The 21,132-nt window shown below is 47.4% G+C and overlaps 1 protein-coding gene across 1 annotated transcript; it reads left to right on the forward strand.

The window, feature by feature from the left end:
• The first annotated feature begins 4,185 nt into the window (after positions 1-4,185).
• Positions 4,186-21,010, forward strand: PILRA (paired immunoglobin like type 2 receptor alpha). Its single transcript, XM_010957004.3, has 7 exons — positions 4,186-4,959; positions 5,285-5,674; positions 14,503-14,703; positions 18,575-18,605; positions 20,223-20,272; positions 20,488-20,519; positions 20,676-21,010. Exons 1-7 carry the CDS (start codon positions 4,899-4,901, stop codon positions 20,796-20,798), a joined length of 888 nt encoding a protein of 295 aa, XP_010955306.3. The 5' UTR covers positions 4,186-4,898; the 3' UTR covers positions 20,799-21,010.
• Positions 21,011-21,132: the final 122 nt, after the last annotated feature.

Consider the following 21,132-nt stretch of genomic DNA (forward strand, 5'->3'; position numbering starts at 1 on the left):
GCTCACTGCACGTCTGCATCCAACCAGGGCAGGACAAGCTCTCCCTGAGCCCCCTCCCCCCAAAAAACAAGAGGAAGTAAACAGACGGCTGAGTCCGCAGAGGCCCACAGACAGTCCGTGGGAAAGAGCTGAGACCAAGACCTTGCCCCTCATTTCTCCTCCTTCCCCATCCTTCAGAGAGCCCTTTGTCATCTTCCTGTGCCTGTGAGCCCTGCCAAGTCTCAGGGGCCATGCTCACATCCCTCCTGCCTTTGTTTCCCAGACCTGGAGAAGCGGCCAGCTGAATGAAGCAGGATGAATGACCATCTCTGGGACGGGCTGTGGGAGGAAGGGGAAGTGAGGGGTGGGGGAGGGGCAGGCACTCGGGTAAGCACCAAGTTGACAAGGTGCACAGACCTGAGTGTGCTCCGCATCCAGATCTGGAGGGTGTTAGAGTAAGTGAGTGTCCTCTCTGAGCCTCGGTTTCTTCCTCTGTCAGGTGGGAGTAAAAACTCCTCCATCTCACAGGACTGCTGTGAAAAGGAAGTAACACACGGCAGGGTCCCAGTGCCAGTGGCCTTGCCCCAGGGCAGTGGTTCTCAAACTTCAGCAGTTCCGGCTGGGGCCTGAGAATCGGCGTTTCCCCTAAGTTGCTGCTGGTCAACACTGTGACACCCACTGTGACACCCGCGGGTGGTATGACTGGGTCACATGGTAGGTGTAGGTGTAACTTTTTAAGGAATGGCCAGAGCGGTTGTACCCTCTCACATTCCCACCAGCTGGGTGTGAGAGCTCCGGCTGTTCCACGTCCCTGTCAACAGTCAGTATGATTGGTCTACTGATTGCAGCCATTTAATGGATGTATGATGGTATCTTGCTGTGGCTTTCATTTGCATCTCCCTAGTGACTAATGATGTTCCACATCTTTTCGTGTGCTTGTTACCTATATATCTTCTTTGATGAAGTATCTATTCACATCTTTAGCTCATTTTTTTCATTGGAATTTTGTTTCCTTATTAGAGTTCATTGTATAGCATGGATATACAAGTCTGTTACATGATCTACAAATATTTTCTCCCAGGCTTGGTAGCATCTTTTGAAGAACAGAAGTTATTAATTCTGATGAACTCCAGTTTTTCAATATTTTCTTTTATGCGTCATGTTTTTGGTGCTGAATCTAAGAAACATTTGCCTAACCCAAGGTCACAAAGATTTTCTTCTATCTTCTTGAGTTATATAATTTTAAGACTTACATTTAGGCCTGTAAATCATTTTGAGTTCATTTTTTAATATAATGCAAGGTATGGAATAAAGTTCCTTTCTTTTGTATACAAACGTCAAATTGTTCCAGTAGCGCTGGTTTAAAAGACTATACTTTCTCCACGTAGTTGCCTTTGCATCTTTGTGGGAAATGAATTGATCATAAAAGTGTGGGTCTATTTCTGTGCCCTCTGTTCTGTCCCATTGACCTATTTGCCTACCTTGGTGCCAATACGTCTTGACTACAGTACCTTTTAATGAGTCCTGAAGTCAGGCAGTGTAAATCCTCCAAAAATGTTCTTCAATTGCAAGTTTTTTGGGCTGTTTTAGGTATTTTGAATTTCGATAGGAATAGGGATTTTAGAATTGGCTTGTCAATTTCTACAAAGAAAACCTACTAGGATTTTTATTGAGATTATGTTAAATCTACATATTTTTGAAGGAAAATTGGGATCTTAACAATACTGAGTCTTCTCATGAAATCTCCATTTACTCACCTTTAATTTTTCTCAACAATATCTCACATTTTCAGTGTTCAGATCTTGCACACTTCCCATCATATTTATTCCTACATATTTCATGTCTTTGATATTATTGTAGCTGGCCTTGTTTTCATTTCAGTTCCCGATTCTTTGTTGTTAGTATAGAGAAACACAGCTGAGTTTTGTGTACTGATCTCGTATCCTACAAATTTGCTTAACCCACTAATGGTTCTGGTAGCTTTTTTGTATGTTCCGTTGGATCTTCTGCATAAACAACCGAGTCATCTGTGAATAAAGACAGTTTTTACTTCTTCCTTTCCAATCTGGATGCCTTTTGTCTCAATTATTGTACCTGCAGGGTTTTAATTTATAGAGACGACTTGAGTGATGACTCAGAAAGCTTAATGCCATTGAAAGAAGATTTTTATTACTTACATTTCCCAGAGGCAGAGGGTACACTGGTGGTGGGGAAGCACCAGCGTCATTCAGGAGGCAGAAACAAGAATGAGGATGAAGAAAACACATTCTTTATTATGTTTTCTGCGGGAAAAGCAAGGCAGGACAGGGAGACAGTTTAGGATTGGCTAGTTTGAATAATTCTGGTAGGTTTGGACTATACACTCTGTCCTTAGTTGTCTGGTACCTGGCCCTGCGTTGACTTAGGGCAGGGGAAATATTGGCTTGATGTGTGAGGTAGATAAAGGAGATGGGTTAGAGTAAGGACCCTGGAGTGGTTGGTGTGCATATGAAGGGCATGCTCCCAGGACAGCCCTTTGCTGTCTCTAAGAATTAGCTGGTCCTGGGAGGGGCAGCAGCTCCTTGGGCCGTGAGGCCGCAGATGTCACAGCATCAAGAACACGGAAAATTAGAAAATACAGTTATTCCGATTAGCCCTGTGGTGAGTGCAAGCCAAACAGATAAATGCAGAATCTAAGAAAATATAGTTACAGAAATCTCATTTGTGTTTCTTGCCTTATTTCATGGGCTCGAACCTTCCAGCACAATGAATGCAGGTAGTGAGAACACACGTCTTTGCCTCGTCCCCAATCTTGGGAGGGCAAGTAGGAGCAGGGTGGGGTGCCACGGAGGGGGAGGGGCTGGGGCAGTGGTGGATGTGGTCAATGAGGGAGGTGGACGCTTGGGAGAAAGCGAGGAGGACCTAGGGAGCCCTTATGTGGAAGCAGCAGGGCCTGAGGGCACCTGGCCTGCAGGTGCTCTACAAAAGTTACCCAGAACCTGCTTTGTAAAAGTTCTGTGCTGCCCAACAGAATGAGCAGTGGTGTCCCCTGGTGGGGTCCACCTACCCCCTTGGGTGGCCTGGCAGGGAGGAGACTTTCCAGGTCCCAAGTTAGTGGGGTAAGGCAGGAAGGGAACCATGTGTCACCCCACACACATGGCAAGAATGCTCTGGAGGCCCTGCCAAGAAGCCAGCAGGTCCCTTGTCCTCTCTTCTGACCCCCTTTTCAGCTGTTACCAATTCCGCACAAGCACCTTTCACAGCCCAGAGGGCTCCATGATATTAAGGCTCTGCGCCTCAGTTTCCCCTCATGGTTAAAATGGAGGTAAGCATTCGCCCATCACAGAATGTTGTAAAGCTGAAAATGACAAACTGGATATTTAAGGCCTGACTCAAACAAGAGGGTTCCATGAAAATGCAGAACCTCTCTTCTTGGGCCTGGGAAGAGGCCAGATAGAGGGCAGAGGGTGCCTGGGCCAACCATGGGAAATCATGGAAGAAAACTATTAAAATTAGGGGGAAACTGAGAAAAGGAGAAAGGAAGTCAGTCTGCTTGCTTCCACCTCCAGCACTGAGGCCACTTCCTCTGCTGAAATCGTGTCCTCCCCACCCTACCCCCACAGCCTGCTCTCAAGCCAATGCCAACCTCACCCTGGGGAGGGCGGAGCAGAGCCTCCTTCGCAGCCAGCCCCAAGGGTCACCAAAGGTCCCAGCCCCCATCCCTCAGCACCTCCACCACCAGTCCCAAGCTGGCAGTGGCCTCCATCAGACATGGTCCCAGGGACTGTCACCAGGATGACTCATGGCTGCTCTGAGGCTTCATCCCCTCTGTCCAGGGAAGGGTCTGGAGTAGCCAGGGTCTCACAGCTGTGGAGGGAATCCCCTGAGGAGCATTATTACAATACAGCCTCCTGGCGCTCACCCCCCACAGCTCTGCACTCAGAAGTTGAGGCCCAGAGACTCTGTGCAGCAACCAGGAGGAAGCATCCAGAAGGAGAAGGAGGCTCTGTGGGCTCAGCAAGACTGGAGCTCCAGTCCCGGCCCTGCCACTCCAGTCCTGGATGGGGGGCAAGACTTCTCTGAGCCCCTGTTTCCATGTGCAGAGAGAGGACAGAGGGCCCTGCAGAACCTGTCCTGCATCCGTGGGCGGAGGCGTGGCCCCCGGAAGGCCCACTCTCCGATGGGTGGGAAGGTGAGCCCAGTCTCACCCCGTAAACTCACTCGGGGAGGGTGTGCAACTGCACAAGGGGGCAGACCAGGGGGAGGGGCCTGGTGGGCCTTGGTTCTGCCTGGGGACTGCAGGGGAGACAGCAGGGGAGCCCCCGCCCAAAGGGAGAGGGACCAAGAGCCAGCCGGGTGCCCCTGGTGCCTGGGCTGGGGGCTGAGGCTCTGACCACCAGCGGCTCCCTCCTCCTCCTCCTCTCTGAGGGGCTGCAGCTGGGCAGGGACTCATGGCCGCCCACCTCCTGCCTGAGCCGGTCCTGCTGCCGCCCCTCCGCTGCGATGAGAGAGACTCTCAGAGAACCAGAGAAAAGGAGGGACAGACACCCAGAGACACAGCGACTGACTCCTAAGGAGGTGCCGAGGGGGTGCGGAGGCAGGGAGCTGGGCGGAGAGAGGAGCGGCCCCAGCTGGCCCAGGGCGGGACCGGGCCCCTCAGCGTGAAGCTGGGGGCTGGGAGGCCGAGACCACGCTCCCTGCGCGCTGACCACACGGAGGCCCTTTTGCAACATAGGAAAAGAAGAAGCCAGATTGATAAAGGAAGTGCCAGTCACTGCCGGGGTGGGCGGTTCAGGGAAGGCTCCCCCCAACCCCAGTCCTGAGGGAGCCTGACCTCGCCCTTCTGGTGCTGAGACTCCCCCCAGGCGGCCCCTCCACCGGCCTCCCCTTGGGCCTTGAGGTCTCTGCTTGTCTTCTCATCCCAGGAAGAGGGCAAGGCCATGGGTCTGGCCCTGCTGCTGCCCCTGCTGCTGCTGCCGCCGCCGGCATCTCCGCAGGCTGGTGAGTGCCCAGGCCTGTCCTGCTCTGCCCAGGGCCTGGGGGCACCCCGGGGAGGGGCCGTGGCCGGGTGTCTGTAGAAGGGGTCTCCTGGGGTTGCCGGCCAGGCTCCCACCCCCAACAAAGGGCTGGTCCCACAGTGCTGGATGCCCCCAACCCCTCACGCTCCTCCCTACCCCGAGCCCGGAGAGGGGCACACCCAGGCCAGAGGGCCAGTCCTGCCACTGTCACACACCCGCCTGTAGGTGAGGGTGCCGGACGGTCTGGGGTCACCTTCTTCATCTCTCCTGGTGGCTTCAGAGTCTCTCCCTCTCCCTCGTTCCTCTAGGTCGCCAGGCAGAACACAGTCCAAACTATGACTTTGGGATGAACCAACCAAATTCTCTCTCAGCCCCCGAGGGCGGCTCCATCCACATCCCCTTCTCCTTCTATTACCCCTGGGACTTAGACAAGGTTCCCAAAGTGAGAATATCCTGGAGATGGAAACACTTCCATGGGCAGTTCATCTACAACACAACTCCGCATTTCACTCATAAGAATTTCAAGAACCGGCTCTTCCTGAACTGGACAGAGGGTTGCAAGAACGGCTCCCTCCAGATCCGGAACCTGCGGATGCGGGACCAGGCCGTGTACTTCTGCCGGGTGAAGTTGAACACACGGCAATATGGCGAGAAGGTGTGGCAGTCCATTGAGGGGACCCAACTCATCATCACCCGGGGTGAGTCCAGCTGTCCTGTCTGAGGCTCTTGGAGGCCACTGATGCCTCGTTCCCCAGCCTGGTCTCCTTTTCCTGACTCTTCTATCAAAATCCTCTCTGCTCTTCCAGACCAGCCCCTCTGCCACCCCCAGGCCTCAGCACCTTCCTGGCCCCCAGCTGTCCTCCCTTCCTGCTCCAAGTTGGGGCTCCACCCTGCCCCTGGCCCTGCCCCACATCCTCCAGGTGACCTGACATCTTCAGGATGTGCCTGTCTCCCCTTTGTCATGTGTCCATGTGCGGAGCCCCACATACCCCATATCTGTGTCTCCCCACAGCCAGGAGCTCAGCCCGGCACACACAGTAGATACCCGATGGTGCCCCGAGGGGCTCTGTCTCCTGGCAACTCCCCATCACCTGTTTCCCAGTCTCCCCACTTCCTTCTCCTGCTCGGCTGCCCAGAACATGGCTCTCGGTGCTCCCACCCCCGTCCCATCTCTTTCCTCTCTTTCCCACCTCCTCTTCCCCTGCCTCCACCCTCTTTACCCTCCTTGTCTCTCGCACCCTCCCCCCACCTCTCCCGTGTTGTTCTGGTCACACTGTCCCTGCTGTCCACTCTGAGCTTGCTCCTGGGTCCTGGTCATGAAGAGGTGGCAGCAGCAGCAGTAACGGCAGCTCCCGCTTGCTGTGCACTGCGTCCCGGCTGAACGACCCAGTAGCACCAGCCTCACTAACCTTCCCCACGACCCCCAGTAACAGTCGCTACTGCTGTCATCCTCCCACTACAGGAAGGGAAACTGAGGCTGGCAGAGCAAACACCTGCTCAAAGTCACACCCGGTAGGGGTGGGATTTGGCTCCAATTTAACTCCAGAGCCTCCTCTCTTAACCATTAGCCGCTGGACCTCACTTACTGACCTGATCATCTTGTCTTGACCTATATTTAACCTAATAATGGACGTGTTGCATTAACACACCTTCCTCTCTTACTCAGTGAGGGGTAGGAATTTGAACCTCGGTGTATCTGTCTCCAGGGTTGGGGAGGAGGTCTCTCCCAGGCACAGGCAATAAGACAATGTGTGGTCTGTAGATAATTTTTTAGAAAACTAAAAATCAACTAATTTATTGTGGTATACGGTATGAGGTAAAGAACTAAGTTGATCTTTGTACCAAGAAACAAATCAGCTGCCCTCATTCAACTTACTGAGTACTTTTTCTCCATTGATTCTAGGTTCTAGGTTCTTTTGTAGAATAGCATCCATTTCTGGTCTGTCTGCTCTGTTTCACTGGTCTTGTTGTCTTATATCAGTACCACACTGTTTTAGTTACTGTACCTTTATCAGGTTTCAAGTACTGATAAGACTTTTTCCATCAGAATCACGTTACTTCTTCCTCAAAAACTTTATTATTGTTGCCTGCCTATTCTTCCATATAAATGTTAGAGTAAGTTTGCCAAGTTCCTAGAAAAACACTCATATTGATTTTTTTAGAATCAGCATTACATTAAACCTATAAAGCACTGGACAGAAACTGAAATCAGAATCTAATGTAGAGTCTTCTCACCCAGGAAGCGGTCCTGTTTTAAGTCCCTCAGTAAATCTAGGTAGTGTTCTTCCAAAGACCATAGAAATGGTCTCACAAGACTTTTCCTCTATATCCTTTATTTTTATGATTAATGTGCAATGTTTTAAAAATGTTTACTTTATTATAATATTCATTCTAAAGGTAATATATAAATTTTGACCAAGATGGTGGATTATATGTACATATTTACCTCCACTCCCTCCCAAAATCTACTAAAATGACAGTAAAAGGAATTTTTTAAGACAAAAATCCACGAGGGCAAAATATATGTGAACTAGGTGGAAAAAAACAAAATTTGGGAAGCTGGAAACAGACAGGACTGTAACTGGTTCAAGAGACCAGAGGAGCTAAACCCTAAGCCAGCAGTGGGGAAACCCAGAAGGCAGGCAATGTACACTACAAAACCCCTTACAGGGCCAGCAGTCCCCTAGTACACCTGACCGTGGGTGTGGAAGGGGGTCTGAAAACTAGAGGACTAGTTGAAAATCTATTTAAGAAGCAGGAAAACCTCCATATCCCCATCCCCCACCCCAGCAGAAGGTGGAGGGTTATCCTTTCTGGCAAAACTGGCACAAAAACTCTGGGGGAAGTACCCTGGGCATAACTGGCAGCAAGGGTTCTGTCCTTAAAACTGGATTTGGTGAACTGACGAGACCCGAAACACTTCAACCCTCTTGGATGCTCCCCAGGATGCAGGCAGCCAGGCTGCTGCCTCCTACCCCACCAAGGACATAAGATCACAAGATTCTTCTCTGAAAAATCTATCTGATGGGCCTGAGAAAGATCTAAAAATCTAACAGATCACTCTATAGCCCACTAGCACTTTCTGCCATCACACACACACAGCTTCCAACTAGTACAGCTTTCTGCTTGCCGGGGCCTTAGGGCAGAGAGATTGGGGTCTCAGCCTTGCAGCAAATCCCCTGCACTGAGGATTGTACCCTTGCCTCAGCTGCACCCAGGATGCTAGAGACTAGAGATTCTGTTTTTAAATTATTAAATTAAACACTTAACAAAAGCTTTCCCCATGAAACACAGAGAGCAAAATAATCAGGGGGGGAAAGAATCTGGAAAAGAAACCAAAACAATGGAGGGAGACTGAAAATTTTAAATATCATCCTTAAGAGATCACATGCATGTAACAAGAAAGAGTGCTTTACAAATGAAAAAACTCCTAGAAGTTAGAGATTACTAGCAAAGATGGAAAACTTAATAAATGATTAAAAGATGAAGTTTGTGGAAATCTCTCAGAAGGTAGAACAAAAGGTCAAAGATTTGGATACTGTAGTGGGTTGAACAGCAGCCCTCTGCAAAAGCCCCCAAAAGCTATGCCCACATCCTAATCCCCAGAACCTGTGAATAGTACCTTACATGGTTGCAGATGTGATTCAGGTAAGGATTTTGAGATGAGATGGTTAACTGGGATTATCTGGGTGGGCCTTAAATGCTAATAAAAGTATAAGAGAGAGGCAGTGGGAGATTTGACACAGACGGAAGAGAAGTCAGTATGACCACGGAGGCATAGAGACTGGAGTGAAGCAGCCACCAGAAGCAGGAAGAATCAAGAAACAGACCCTCCCCCAGAGCCTCCTGAGTGAGTGCAGCCAAGGTGACACCTTGATTTCTGACTTCCAGAACTGTGAGAGTAAACTCCTGTTGTTTAGAGTTGCCCAGTTTGTGGCAATTTGTTACAGCGGCCATAGAAATATAATATAGAAGGCAGGATAAGAAAAATTGAGAATTGGTCCAAGAGGTTGCACCTCTGAATAAATGGGAGCTTTAAAAACAGGGAAGAAAGAAGGCCATGGGGAAGAAAATAACTACAAAATTACTCTAGACATTTTCCAGAACAAAAGAGCCCAGCAAAATGGGTAAGATAAAAAGACCTACTTCAGGGCCCTGCAACATGAAATTTCAAAACACCAGGGATAAAAAGATCCAACAAATTTCCAAGGAGGAAAGAAACAGGCCACATACAGAGATTCAGGAATCAGAGTGGCTATGGCTGTCTCATAGCAATAGAAGAAGCTGGAAGACAGCAGTTGAATACCTTGAAATTCCAAGGGAAAATATTTTATTCATTCACTTAACAAATGAAATAACAAATACTGATTGAGTGCCTGCTATGGGTCAGGTCCTACTCTGGGAACTGGAGAAACAGCAGTTACAACAAAACAAAAATGTCCTCAGTGATGGAACTTACACTTGAGTGTAGAAAGAAAACCACAAAAAAAGCAAACAAGTTAATTCTGTCTGTGTGTCAGGTGGTGGTGGTGGTGAGAAGAGAAAAGGAGGAAAATGAAGCAGAATTGGGGGGATAGAGGTGCTGGGGGTGCTGCTTTATTCAGATGGAACAGGGAAGGCCTCTGGGACATTCGTCAGGGTCCCGGCAGGAAGCAGCTGCTCAGACAGGGTAACTGAGAAGAGTTTTGAGAGGGGAACAGGGTAGGGAAACCAGTCAGGGAGGTGAGAAATCTGGGACCAACCACAGGCCTAAGGAGCAGGGGAGGATGTAGATACTGGGACCCAGAGAGGAAATGTGGCCTCTGGGGAGAGAGAGTCCACAGGCCCATGATGGTTAGTTTGCTGTGTCCACTTGACTGGGCTAAGGGACCCTCAGACATGATTTCTGAGTGTGTCTGTGAAGTTGAGTCTGGAAGAGATTAGCAGTGGGTGGGCATCATCCAATCCCTTGAGGGCCTGAATAGAATGAAAAAGGGGAGGAAGGGCAAATTTGCCCTCCACTTGAGCTGGGAAGTCCATCTTCTCCTGTCCCCAGGAATCAGAACTGGTTCTCAGGCCTTTGGAATCAAACTGGGACTTACACCATTACCCTCTCCTGGTTCTCAGGCCTTTGGGTTTGGACTGGAACGACACCACTGGTTTTCCGGGGCCTCCCCCTTGCTGATGGCAGATCATGGGACTTACCAGCTGTCATAATAGTGTGAGCCAACTCCTCATAATAAGACTAATTCTGTTTCTCTCTATATATCCTATTGGTACTTGTTTCTCTGGAGAACCCTGACTAATACAATGTTTTTCAGGGAGGGGGCCAAGAGCTATGTCCTGACTTACCCTCCTCTCCCTCATCTCCTGCTGGTGACTCCCATTGGCCACTGAATAGGAACCAGTGGGTGAGAGAGTGCATGGCTGGAGTCCACCAAGACCAGCCTCCAAAGGCACAAAGCAGAGTGGAGAGGGGCTAGGGAGAAATCTGGAGAAGCCAGCAGAAAACTCCAGCCAAGGCACAGACATGTAGGAAGTGAGGGAGAGGTCTGGAGAATGTTCCACTCAATAGGGCAAAGGCTGTGAGGTGGGACAGTAAAAGGGTCCCTCTGACTGCTGCGTGTAGAATCAGACTACATAAATGATTAAGGTCAAAGCAGGAAGACCAGTGGGAGATGATGTGACTACATTAGGGTGATGGCAGTGGTGGGTGAGAAGTCGCCAGACGCTGGTTATCCTTGAAGACAGAGCAGAAAGGATTTTTAGATTCCATATGTAAGTGATATAGTATTGGTCTTTCTCTGACTTATTTCACTTAGCATAATGCCCTCCAAGTCCATCCATGCTCTACACCAGAAACTAATACAACATTTTAAATCAACTGTACTTCAGTTAAAAAGCAAGCAAACAACCCATTTAAAATATGGGCAGAAGAACTGAACATTTTTCCAAAAGAGGAAATGCAGATGGCCAACAGGAACATGAAAAGTTGCTTAACATCACTAATACCAGGGAAATGCAGATCAAAATCATGAGACATCATTTCACAGCTGTCAGAATGGTGATCACCAAAAGAACACAAATAACAAATGTTGACAAGGATGTGGAGAAAAGGGAACCCCTGTACACTTTTGGTAGGAATGTAAACTGGTGTGGCCACCATGGAAAACAATATGGACGCTTCTCAAAAAACCTAAAAATAGAAACCTAAAAATAAAATATGACCCAGCAATTCCACTCCTGTGCATATATCCAAGAAAAACAAAAAAATTAATTCAAAAAAATACATACACCAGGCTATTATTAGCCCCACTATTTAGAACTGTCAAGACATGGAAGCATCCAAAGTGTACATCAATAGACGAATGGACAAAGAAGATGTAGCACATATATGCAATGGAATACAACTCACCCATAAAAAAGAAGGGTATTTTGCCATTTGTGGCCCTTCATTCACTGTTGTTTTTTTTGCACTTCAAAAACAAGAATTTTGTAACTGGCAGAAACATTTCCATTGTATCAAAAACAACAAAACACCCAGAAAAACACTTAACCAAGGAGGTTACCTATACTCCAAAAACTGTAAAACATCAATGAAGGAAATTGAAGATTATACAAAGAAATGGAAAGATATCTTGTGCTCTTGGACCAGAATAATCAACACTATCAAAATGGCCATACTGCCCAAAGCAATCCACAGACCCAGTGCAATCTTCCGTCAAGATACTCACAAAACCTTTCACAGAACTAGAACAAATAAATCTAAAATTTATATAGAACCATAAAAGACCTGAGTTGCCAAAGCAATCTTTTGTAGGTCTGTTTTTTTCTCTTTCTTCTTTTTTTTTTTTTTTTTTCCTCTTATGGTTTGATGACTAGAGAAGTTCCTTTAACATTTGTTGTAAAGCTGGTTTGGTTGTGCTGAATTCTTTTAGCTTTTGTTTATCCGTGAAGCTTTTGATTTCTCCATCAAACCTGAACAAGAGCCTTTCTGGATAGAGTATTCTTGGTTGTACGTTTTCCCTTTTCATCACTTTAAATGTATCATGCCACTCCCTTCTGGCCTGTAGTTTCTGCTGAAAAAATCAGCTGATAACCTCTTGGGAGATCCCTTGTATGTTATGTGCTGCTTTTCTCTTGCTGATTTTAATATTATCTCCTTATCCTTAATTTTTGTCAGTTTGATTACTTTGTGCTTTGGTGTGTTCCTCTTTGGGTTGATCCTGTGTGGAACTCTCTGTGCTTCCTGGACTTGGGTGACTGTTTCCTTTCCCAAGTTAGGTAAATTTTTGGTTATTATCTCTTAAAAATTTTTCTCAGGTCCTTTCTCTCTTCTCTTTCTGGGACCTGTATAATGTGAATATTAGTGCACTTCATGTTGTCCCAGAGTTCTCTCAAACTATCCTCATCTCTTTTCATTCTTTTTTCTGTTCTGCAGTAGTGATTTCCACTAATCTGTCTTCTAGCTCACTGATCTGTTCTTCTGCCTCATTTAGTCTGTTTTGGTTCCTTCTAGTGTGTTACTCTTTTCCATAATTTTTTCAACTCTGTTTGGGTATTCTTTATATTTTCCTACCCTTTGCCAAGAACTTCCTCATGTGCATCTATACTCCTTCTGAGTTCTCTGAATATCTTCACCATCATTACTCTAAACTCTTCTCAGACAGATTGCCTATCTCATCATGACTTATTTCTTCTTCTGGAATTTTATTGTGTCTTGGCCTGAAAGATATTTCTCTGCTGCCTCATCCTGTCTATCTTTCTATTTGTATTTTTATGTAGGTTAGTTATATTTCTCGATCTTGGAAAGGTGGCCCTTTGTGAGAGATGTCCTATGCGTCCCAGCAGTACACTCCTCTCTTGTCATCCAAGGGCCAAAGTCCAGCTGGTCCCAGTGTAGAGTATGGCCTGTGCTTGTGGATTCCTTCCACAGGCTTTGGGATTATTGTTTTCTTACTTCTGGTATCTGCCCCCTGGTGGATGAGGCTAGACTGGAGGTTTATGCAGGTTTCCTGGCAGGAGGAGTAGGTGAAGCTTGGTCCTAGACCTCTGATGGGTAGGGCTGTGTCTAGAGGCATTTGTGGCTCAGAAGTCTGCTGATGGGTGCGGCTGCCTTCTCACCAGTATGTTGTTTGGCCTGAGGCTTCCCAGCCCATAAGCCTGTTAGGTGGGACTAGGTTTTGGTGCTAATGATCCAATCAAGATGTCAGCCTCCAGGAAAGCTCATGCAGATGAACACTCCTAGAATGTCCACCACCAGCTTTTATGTCCCTGGATGAGCCACAGCTGTCCCCTACCTCCCCAAGGGAACTTCCAAAACCAAAACGCAGGTCTGGCCCAGGCTCCTATGAAATCACTGCCTCTGTCCTTGGACCTCACACATATGAGATTCTGTATGCCCTTCCCAAGAGACTGAAGTCCCTGTTTCCCCCAGTCTCATGGAGCTGCTGGAGTTAAGCTCCACTTGCCTTCAAAACCAGATGTCCTGGGGTCTTTTCCTCCCAATGTCAGAGCTCCTGGTTGGGGAGCCTGACGTGGGGCTCAGAATTCTCACTCCTGTGGGAGGGCCTCTGCAACTTAATTATTCTTCACTTTGTGGGTCGCCCACCCAGGGGATATGGGACCTTATTATATTGCTAGCATGCCCCTCATACCGTCCTGCTGTGGTTCCCTTTTTATGTTTCCAGTTGAAAACGATCTTTTTTGCTAGGTTCCAGTCTTTTTTTCAATGGCTGTTTAACAGTCACTTGTGGTTTTGTTGTAGTCATGAGGAGAGGCTAGCTCGTGGTCCTACTACTCTGCCATCTTGAATTGGAAATGCTTAAATCAATTTTTTAATGGTACCTTAAATATCTACAAAGATACGATCTGTTTGTAGAAACTAAAGTTTAATATACATTAATTCAACCTTAAAAATATATTTCCAGTATAGACTAGGTGCTTTACAAATGTTTTCTCACTTATTAAAACAATTTGTGTAAAAGGACAAATACTATTTGAATCCACTTCTAAGAAGTACCTAGAAGCAGTCAAATTCTTAGCGTCAAAAAGTAGAATGGTGGATGCCAGTGGCTGGGGGAAGGGGATTAGGGAGTTAGTGTTTAGCTGGGATAGAGTTTCAGTTCGGAAAGATGAAAATGTTCTGGAGATGGATGGTGGTAATGGTTGCAGAACAGTGTGAATGCATTTAATGCCGCTGAACTGCACATTTTAAAATGGTTAAAATGGTAATTTGTGTGTGATATATATTTTACCACAATAAAATTTTTTTTTTAAATCTTGCGATTCAGTTATCCCTATTTGTAGGCGATGAAATGAGGCTCTGGGATCACACCACTGATCAGTAGTAGTCAGGATTTAAACAGAGTGATATGGATTCTAAACCTCCAGGTCTTCCCTTGTGACTCCCCTCCCCATGGAGGAGCTTCAGAGAGTTGCTCCCCACCCCTCATATTCTCCAAATTAGGGAACAAGATGTGACAGCTTCACCCAGATACCTCCAGTCCCTCAGGGGACAATCTGCATGTTTCCTATGTCTTTTCAGCCACCATCACAACCACCGCCACAACCACAACCACCACCACCACCACCATCACAGTTGGCCTCGGGGACTCAGAAGGGAAACAGAGTTCAGAGTCTTGGCCTCTGAGTATGGGAGCTACAGTTGGGTTGGCACTGGCCGGCGCTGTGCTCATAACATTAATTGTGGGGCTGATTGTGTACTTCACGTGGAAAAGAAGCAAAGGTAAGTGGTCCAGGACCTCCAACCTCTCCCCATGATTCCTAGCTAGGTATTTCTCAGAACCTACCCACATCAAAATGACCATAGGCGTCCATTAAAAATGGAGCTCCCTGCTGGGCTTGAGGTCTGGGCTTGGGAATTCGAATTTTTAATGGTCTCCTCAAATGGTATTTGTGTGCCATTAAGTTTGGGAAGCACTGCTCCAGACCAATCCCTCTCTGCAAACCCAATCATTTTCCAGTTGTTACCTCTTAATCATTTCTCCTCAGTCTTAACTTTTGGTTCACAAGGAGGGGAGGGTATGCCCTGGGAAGAGTAAGGAGATAACAGAAGGGAACAAGAAGTTGGCTCCACCCAGCAAGCATTGGTTGGTGCCTACTTTCCAGATGCCTATTTTCCAATTTATAATTGGAGATGCAAAAATAAGTAAGACATAAGCCCTGTTTTCAAGGAACTCAGTGGGGGATAGAGGTGGGGACAGTTGCCTCAAGGACTAATTGACTCATTTGGGAAGAACTATGTTAAGTTGGGAGGAAAGAGGTGTAATCAAGTCGGACTTCCCAGAGGAAGTGATACCTGCAAATAGTTTCAAAGAATTAGCTGGGCAAATGGTGAATGTGCTGTAGAAGTCACTCTCCTTCCAGAGAAAGGAAATTATTCTGGGAACTGCAAGTATCGCAGGGCTGTGGAGGAGGCAGGAGAGGAGGGAGAAGAAGACCCTGTAAATCACACCCAGGAGCCTTCGACCCCAGAGGCAACGTGAAGCATCGGAGTGGCAACCCAGCTTGGCCTTGCAGATACACCGCACTGTGGTGGAGAGGCCGGAAGTGGACCAGGCTGAGAACAGTCTAATGAATGTGTCAGTGTGGATGGAGGAAGACAGCCAGATCCTGAGAAACTTAAGAGGAAAAACCAGTAGCACTTGGGAATGGATTGGTATATGGTCGAGGAAGTGGGAATAAGCCCCATGTTTTCAACATGGGTGAATGAGGCCATGGTGAGACCACAAAGTATATTAGGGGATATAGAAGGTCAAGCACCATGATTGGGAGAGAAGGATGATTCTTTAGTATGGGTTATTTTATATTTGAGAAGCGTGTGTGGCATCTGAGTAGAGGTGTCCATCAGAAATCTGGATTATGCATTTACAATTGAAAGAGATGAAAGGATAGAGGCATTCATTATTTATGCCACAAAATCCTCCAAAATTGATTTGAAATACTGTAAAGAAATTTTAAAATAAGAGGAGATTAGCACTATCAGATTAGTTGAAGAACAGAGGTGAAGAGCATAGAATCTAGAATGTCTGCAGCCAAATCCTACTTCACACCTTGGCTGGGTAAATACTGGCACAATGATACTACTTGTCGAGCCTCAACTTCCTCATCAATAAAATGGGAATAATAATAATACTTTCATAGAGGTTGTCATGACAACTAAATGAAAAGCATTTAGAATAGATTCTGGCACAGAGTAAGCACTATATCAGCATTAGCATTTATAATTATTAAGCTACAATAATTAAAATGACACAAAACTGGCATATAACAGATGACAGGTAACAGATAAAGCAATGGAAAAAAATAGAAAAATTCAAATATAGGCAGGATGAAAACAGAGCCAAATATAATGGAATTTAGTAGGTTAAGAGGAAGCATTTCTTAATCAGTGGGGAAATATGAGTAACTCAATACATGGTGCTGGAGTAGCATCTGAGAAAAAGTAATGTTATCTCCCTATTTCATAATTTGCACCAAAATAAATTCCACAGAGATCAAAGATCCAAATAAGGAAAAAAATAACCCCAGCACTAGAATAAAGCATGTGAGACTATTTTGTAATCATAGAGGGAAGATGAACACCCTGAGTATGACATAAAACCCAAAGACTATGAATAAAAATATTGATAAATTAAACTATATACAAAATTTTTTTTTAATTCTGTGGAGCAAAAACCACAGTGGTTGTGTCCTGAGAGTGAGAATGAGGGTTGGAGATGAAGAGAAAATGTGACATAGTCACTAAGGAAATGCAAGATGATTTCTGAGGATTAAACTCAGATGAGAGGCCAAGATGTATAAAACCATCCATGCACATGATTATGTTTTTCCCCAACAGTATTCAACCATGTAGGTTTAGAAACCTTTAGAAAGTATTGGTTAGAAGTTCTGTTCAGCTGCTAGCACCAGAGAACAGAAATAACAGTGGGTTAAATAACACAGAGGGTTTTTTGTTCTATTGTTTCCCTCATATAAAAGGATCTGGAGGCAGACAGCGGAAGCACTGTTCTTAGGCACTCAGGCTCTTACCTTTCTGCTCACTGTCCTGGGTACTGGCTTCTGTCCTAAAGGCTGCCTAATGGCCCAAGATGGCTGTGAGGACTCCAGCCATTATTTCTGAATCCAAACAAGAATCAAGAACAAGGAAGAAAGACAAGTTTATACTGTATAGCACAGGGAACCATATGCAATGTCTTGTAGTAACTTATGGTTAAAAAATATGAAAACAATTATATGTATGTTCCTATATGACTGAAGTATTGTGCTGTACACCAGAAATTGACACAACATTGTAAACTTACTATCCTTCAATAAAATTTTAAAAAAAGAAAAAGAAAAAGAAAAAGAACATGGAGGAAAGGCCAAAAAGACCATGCCCCAGGTATAAGTCCTCCTTTTTAAATAGCCTTCATGAAGTCCTACGCACAACTTCCCCTTACATCTCATTGGCTATATTTAGTCATATGTCCCTCATCTATCTGTAGGGGGCACCCTACCATTCCACATAAAATCAACGTCCTGTAACTGAATACAAAAAGTGAAAGGATATTGGGTGAGCAAATAGCATTCTCTGCTTAGGAACACACCCAGGATTGGAAATCTGTCAGCTTAGTGTGGCAGACGGACAGGGGAACAAAGGTCAAGGAGCCAGTGAGGGCACAAATGGAGAGAAGGCTCAGCAGGGAGCTTGGATAACCTGAAAGAAAGTAGCTTACCAAGGGACAGGAGTTCAGTGAGGTCAAAGCACAGGTATAGAGGGATGATGACAAAGGAGAGCTGGAAGAAAAGAAAGTTGTAGCATAAAAATGACACTAGCACTTCCTATGTCAGAGCTCTCAGTCCCAGTGATTAAAAAACAAAAACCAGTCCAGGATGCGGCTGAGTGGAGCAGGTCACTGGACTCTGGGGTGGGGAGTGAGTCCGCTGTGCTAAGGCTGTCCCTGTGGGTGACGGGACCTCCCAGGGCGGTGCTGGCTGGTGGAGAGGACATGTGGGAACGAGGGGCCAGATCCCTGGGAAATGCTGCTGCAGGACTTGAGGAGGATGTGGAGGGTGAGGGCTGCAGGGAGACAGCACAGGTTCCAGTGGAAGGGGGCGGAAGGGACCGGGCTGCAGTGTCAACATGGATTCGACACAAGGGTCACAAGGTGGGAGAAACAGTTGCCACCCAGAAGGGCAGCCCAAGAAGCTAGCTTGTCAGGGCTGGAGGGAGCAGCGGTACCCATGACAATGGCTGAGTGGGCCAGGACTCAGCAGGGGAAGGAGCAGGTTGGGGGATGCCCGGGAGTTCAAGGAAGGGAGAGAAAGCAGAGAGAAAGGTCAGGAGAGAGGGCAGGGTGAAGGGGTGCAGGGGGCAGAGAAGAGCTGCTGTCCTGATTGGTGTTGAGGATGACACAGGACAGATGTGGGCGGGCTCAGGGTGCCACCTGGGTACCAGCTCTGAGTCCCAATTCTTTCCCAGGTGGGTTTCAGCACAGCTGCTTCCCAGCTGTGGTCTCTCCTAGGATGCACTCAGAGTGGGATGGGGCAGAGAAGGCAGGGAGGAGATGTGCCTCTGTGGATGGCACACTGACAAGCTGTTGGTCCCCCTACAGGTCTGCAGACTAAGGCCAGAACCCCAGCCAGGTGAGTGAGTTTCATGGGGGTAGGGGGTGGGCAGTGGTTTGGGAAACAGGAAGTTTCCTTCTGAGAACAGTGCTGGGGAGCCTTTCACAGCCAATCCCCTCCTGCATTTTTTAGTACACATCCTCACATGTCCCCTGACAGGCCAGGTTCTTTACTTCTTGAGGCTCTATCATTTTAAAAAATCAAGTACAGTGGACCAGCCCTTTCTCTGATTCTTTCCCAGAATGGCTCTCTTTGTCTTTCTCTGGCACCCCCTTTCCTCCTCCTTTTGTCCTCATTTCTAAGCTTTTCACCTTGGTCATCCTGGTTTCTCTCCACCTGAACGTCTGAACATCATCCTTCCCGAACATGAGAAAGGAGGGAAGAGGGCAGGGCACAACCACTGAAGGAATGACACAGAAATTGAGGACAGGACAAACTGGTTCCAAGATGGTGGAAGACTCAATTTCCAGTAGACCTTGAGCCTCGTGGCACACCCACAGGTGCCAAGACAGTTCCTAGGCTGACCACAAAAGGTCAGAAAGTGGGCAGGGAGCCCAATTCCTGGAAATCCCTGACCCTTCCCCAGAGTAGTATGAGTATTCCTCCCATTCATTACTGTATGAAATTACTGAACCCATAAAAACAGACAGCCCCACACCTCAGGGTTGCTCTCTTGCCTTCTGAGATGGGCAGCACTCAGTCTGTGGAGCCTGTATCCACTTTTACTTTAAATTAAACACTCCCACACCCCTCAGTCTCTCTCCTCTCACCTTTGGAGATGGCCCGTGTTCTGCCCACGGAATGTGTATCTCCTAAGCTGCTCTCCCTTCTGAGTGAGTCGGCCCGCACTCTGTCTGTGGAGTATGTTATCTCCCTGAATAACCTTGCTTTCACTTTATTATGCTTTGCTCTTGAATTCTTTTCTGCGTGATGCAAAAACCTATTCTCAGGCGACAAACATACCTACCTCCTCCACGTTTTTTCCTCTTTCTTGCTCCTCTTTTAATCTGTCCTTTTCCCCTGTGACGTGGGGAAGGCCACCAGGATCCTCTGCCTCCAGCTCCTCTACCCTCTGACCTTTCTCAGAGCAGCCTGGTCCCCTCCCCTCTGGCCCCAGTTCCTCTTCCTTTCCTGACCTCTCTCCCTCCTCACCAACCACCTCTTACCTTTCTCCATCCTTTTCTTCTACTTCCACACTTTTCCTTCTTGCAGCCCCGCCCTCCTTCCTCCCCCTCCTGACTCTTGCCAGCTGTCCTCCTCAAACCCCTCCAGGGTGGCATTTCCTCTGGGGACCAAGGCCTGAGCACCAGTTTTCAGTCTCCAGTTTTAATGGAGGCGCTCCAGCAGAAAGGATGGGAACTCACCCTCCTATTTCTCCTTCCTGTGTCCCTCCAATAAGGCCACTTTTCTAGAACAATCCACCTCAGTCAGTGCTCAGGGACAGGGCTACACCACAAACTGCCCCTCAACCCTGTCCAGGCAGCCTCCTTCTGAGAGCCTCATACCGTTGCCCTCATGTTCTCAGTATGTGCAGGCAGGTCACAGAGCCCCCAGAAAGAGAAACAACCCCAAGCAGGTGTTAACTCTTTTCTGCCCAGCCTCTGACACACCGCCCTCCCTCCTGTTCCCATGCAGGGGATCCTTCCAAAATATGGAGGAGAAATACGAGAACACTGGGAATAAAGGTAAGCCCACTGTCATTCCTGTTCTCCAGCCTTCCTTCTTCCCCGCACACTCCCTCCCCATACCCATACCTGTGCCCTCAGCACCCTACTTTCTCCCATGCCTCCCCCACAATCTGGGTCCTGACCTAGAGATGACCTCACTACTAGCGCCCCCTGCCGATTTCTCTACCCTGGCTGCCATGACCTGACCCAGGCACATCTTGATTTTTTTCTAGTGCAACATACAAACCCCAAACGGGACCCCAAGGTAAGCAGCTCAGACTAGGGCCTGAAAGGGAAGTTTGGAGAAGGTGGGGTGGGAGGAACAGAGGGACTGTGGTGTCGGTAGTGTGGGATCGCTGCTTTGGGATGGGACCCCTCCCCCTCTGCTGTCTAACCCCTTTCCTTTTCCTTTCTCACACAGGATGATGGCGTATGCTATGCCTCCCTCACCCTCTCCAGCTTGACCTCACCGGCAGCACCTACCTGCCCCCCTCCCCATAGGGGCCCCCAGGAAGAGACCGTATACTCTGCCTTAAAGGCCTAAGGAGTAGTACTGAGTGAGGACCTCCTTAAAGTCAGCTGCACACAAAGATCTGTTTCCTATTATCACCACAGCCAGACACAGACGACGCAGAAGCCAGTGGGTGCTGAAGGCCACCAAGGACCTGACAGACACACAGTCACCTGCTCCGATTCCCTCTTCAAATTTCTACCCCTTGCCCACAAAAATAAAAGTGACTGTAGAATTTGCCTGAATGCATCTAAGGAGAAAGATGATGTCACCTTCAACTTTCTTCCTTCTCACCAGAAGTGAACCATAATAGATACCTCACACCCAGATCCCTCATCTAGTACTCTTTTCAGTGACTGCCACAGAC

The sequence above is a fragment of the Camelus bactrianus genome, chromosome 18 (assembly GCF_048773025.1).
Source record: "Camelus bactrianus isolate YW-2024 breed Bactrian camel chromosome 18, ASM4877302v1, whole genome shotgun sequence".
In the NCBI taxonomy this organism is placed as follows: Eukaryota; Metazoa; Chordata; class Mammalia; order Artiodactyla; family Camelidae; genus Camelus; species Camelus bactrianus.

Bases quoted from the DNA above. Each gene is read 5' to 3' on its own strand.
- PILRA (XM_010957004.3), top strand. From the start codon at position 4,899: ATGGGTCTGGCCCTGCTGCTGCCCCTGCTGCTGCTGCCGCCGCCGGCA. The intron at 4,960-5,284 runs GTGAGTGCCCAG...TCGTTCCTCTAG, and splicing joins GCCGGCATCTCCGCAGGCTG to GTCGCCAGGCAGAACACAGT. The intron at 20,273-20,487 runs GTAAGCCCACTG...ATTTTTTTCTAG, and splicing joins CGAGAACACTGGGAATAAAG to TGCAACATACAAACCCCAAA.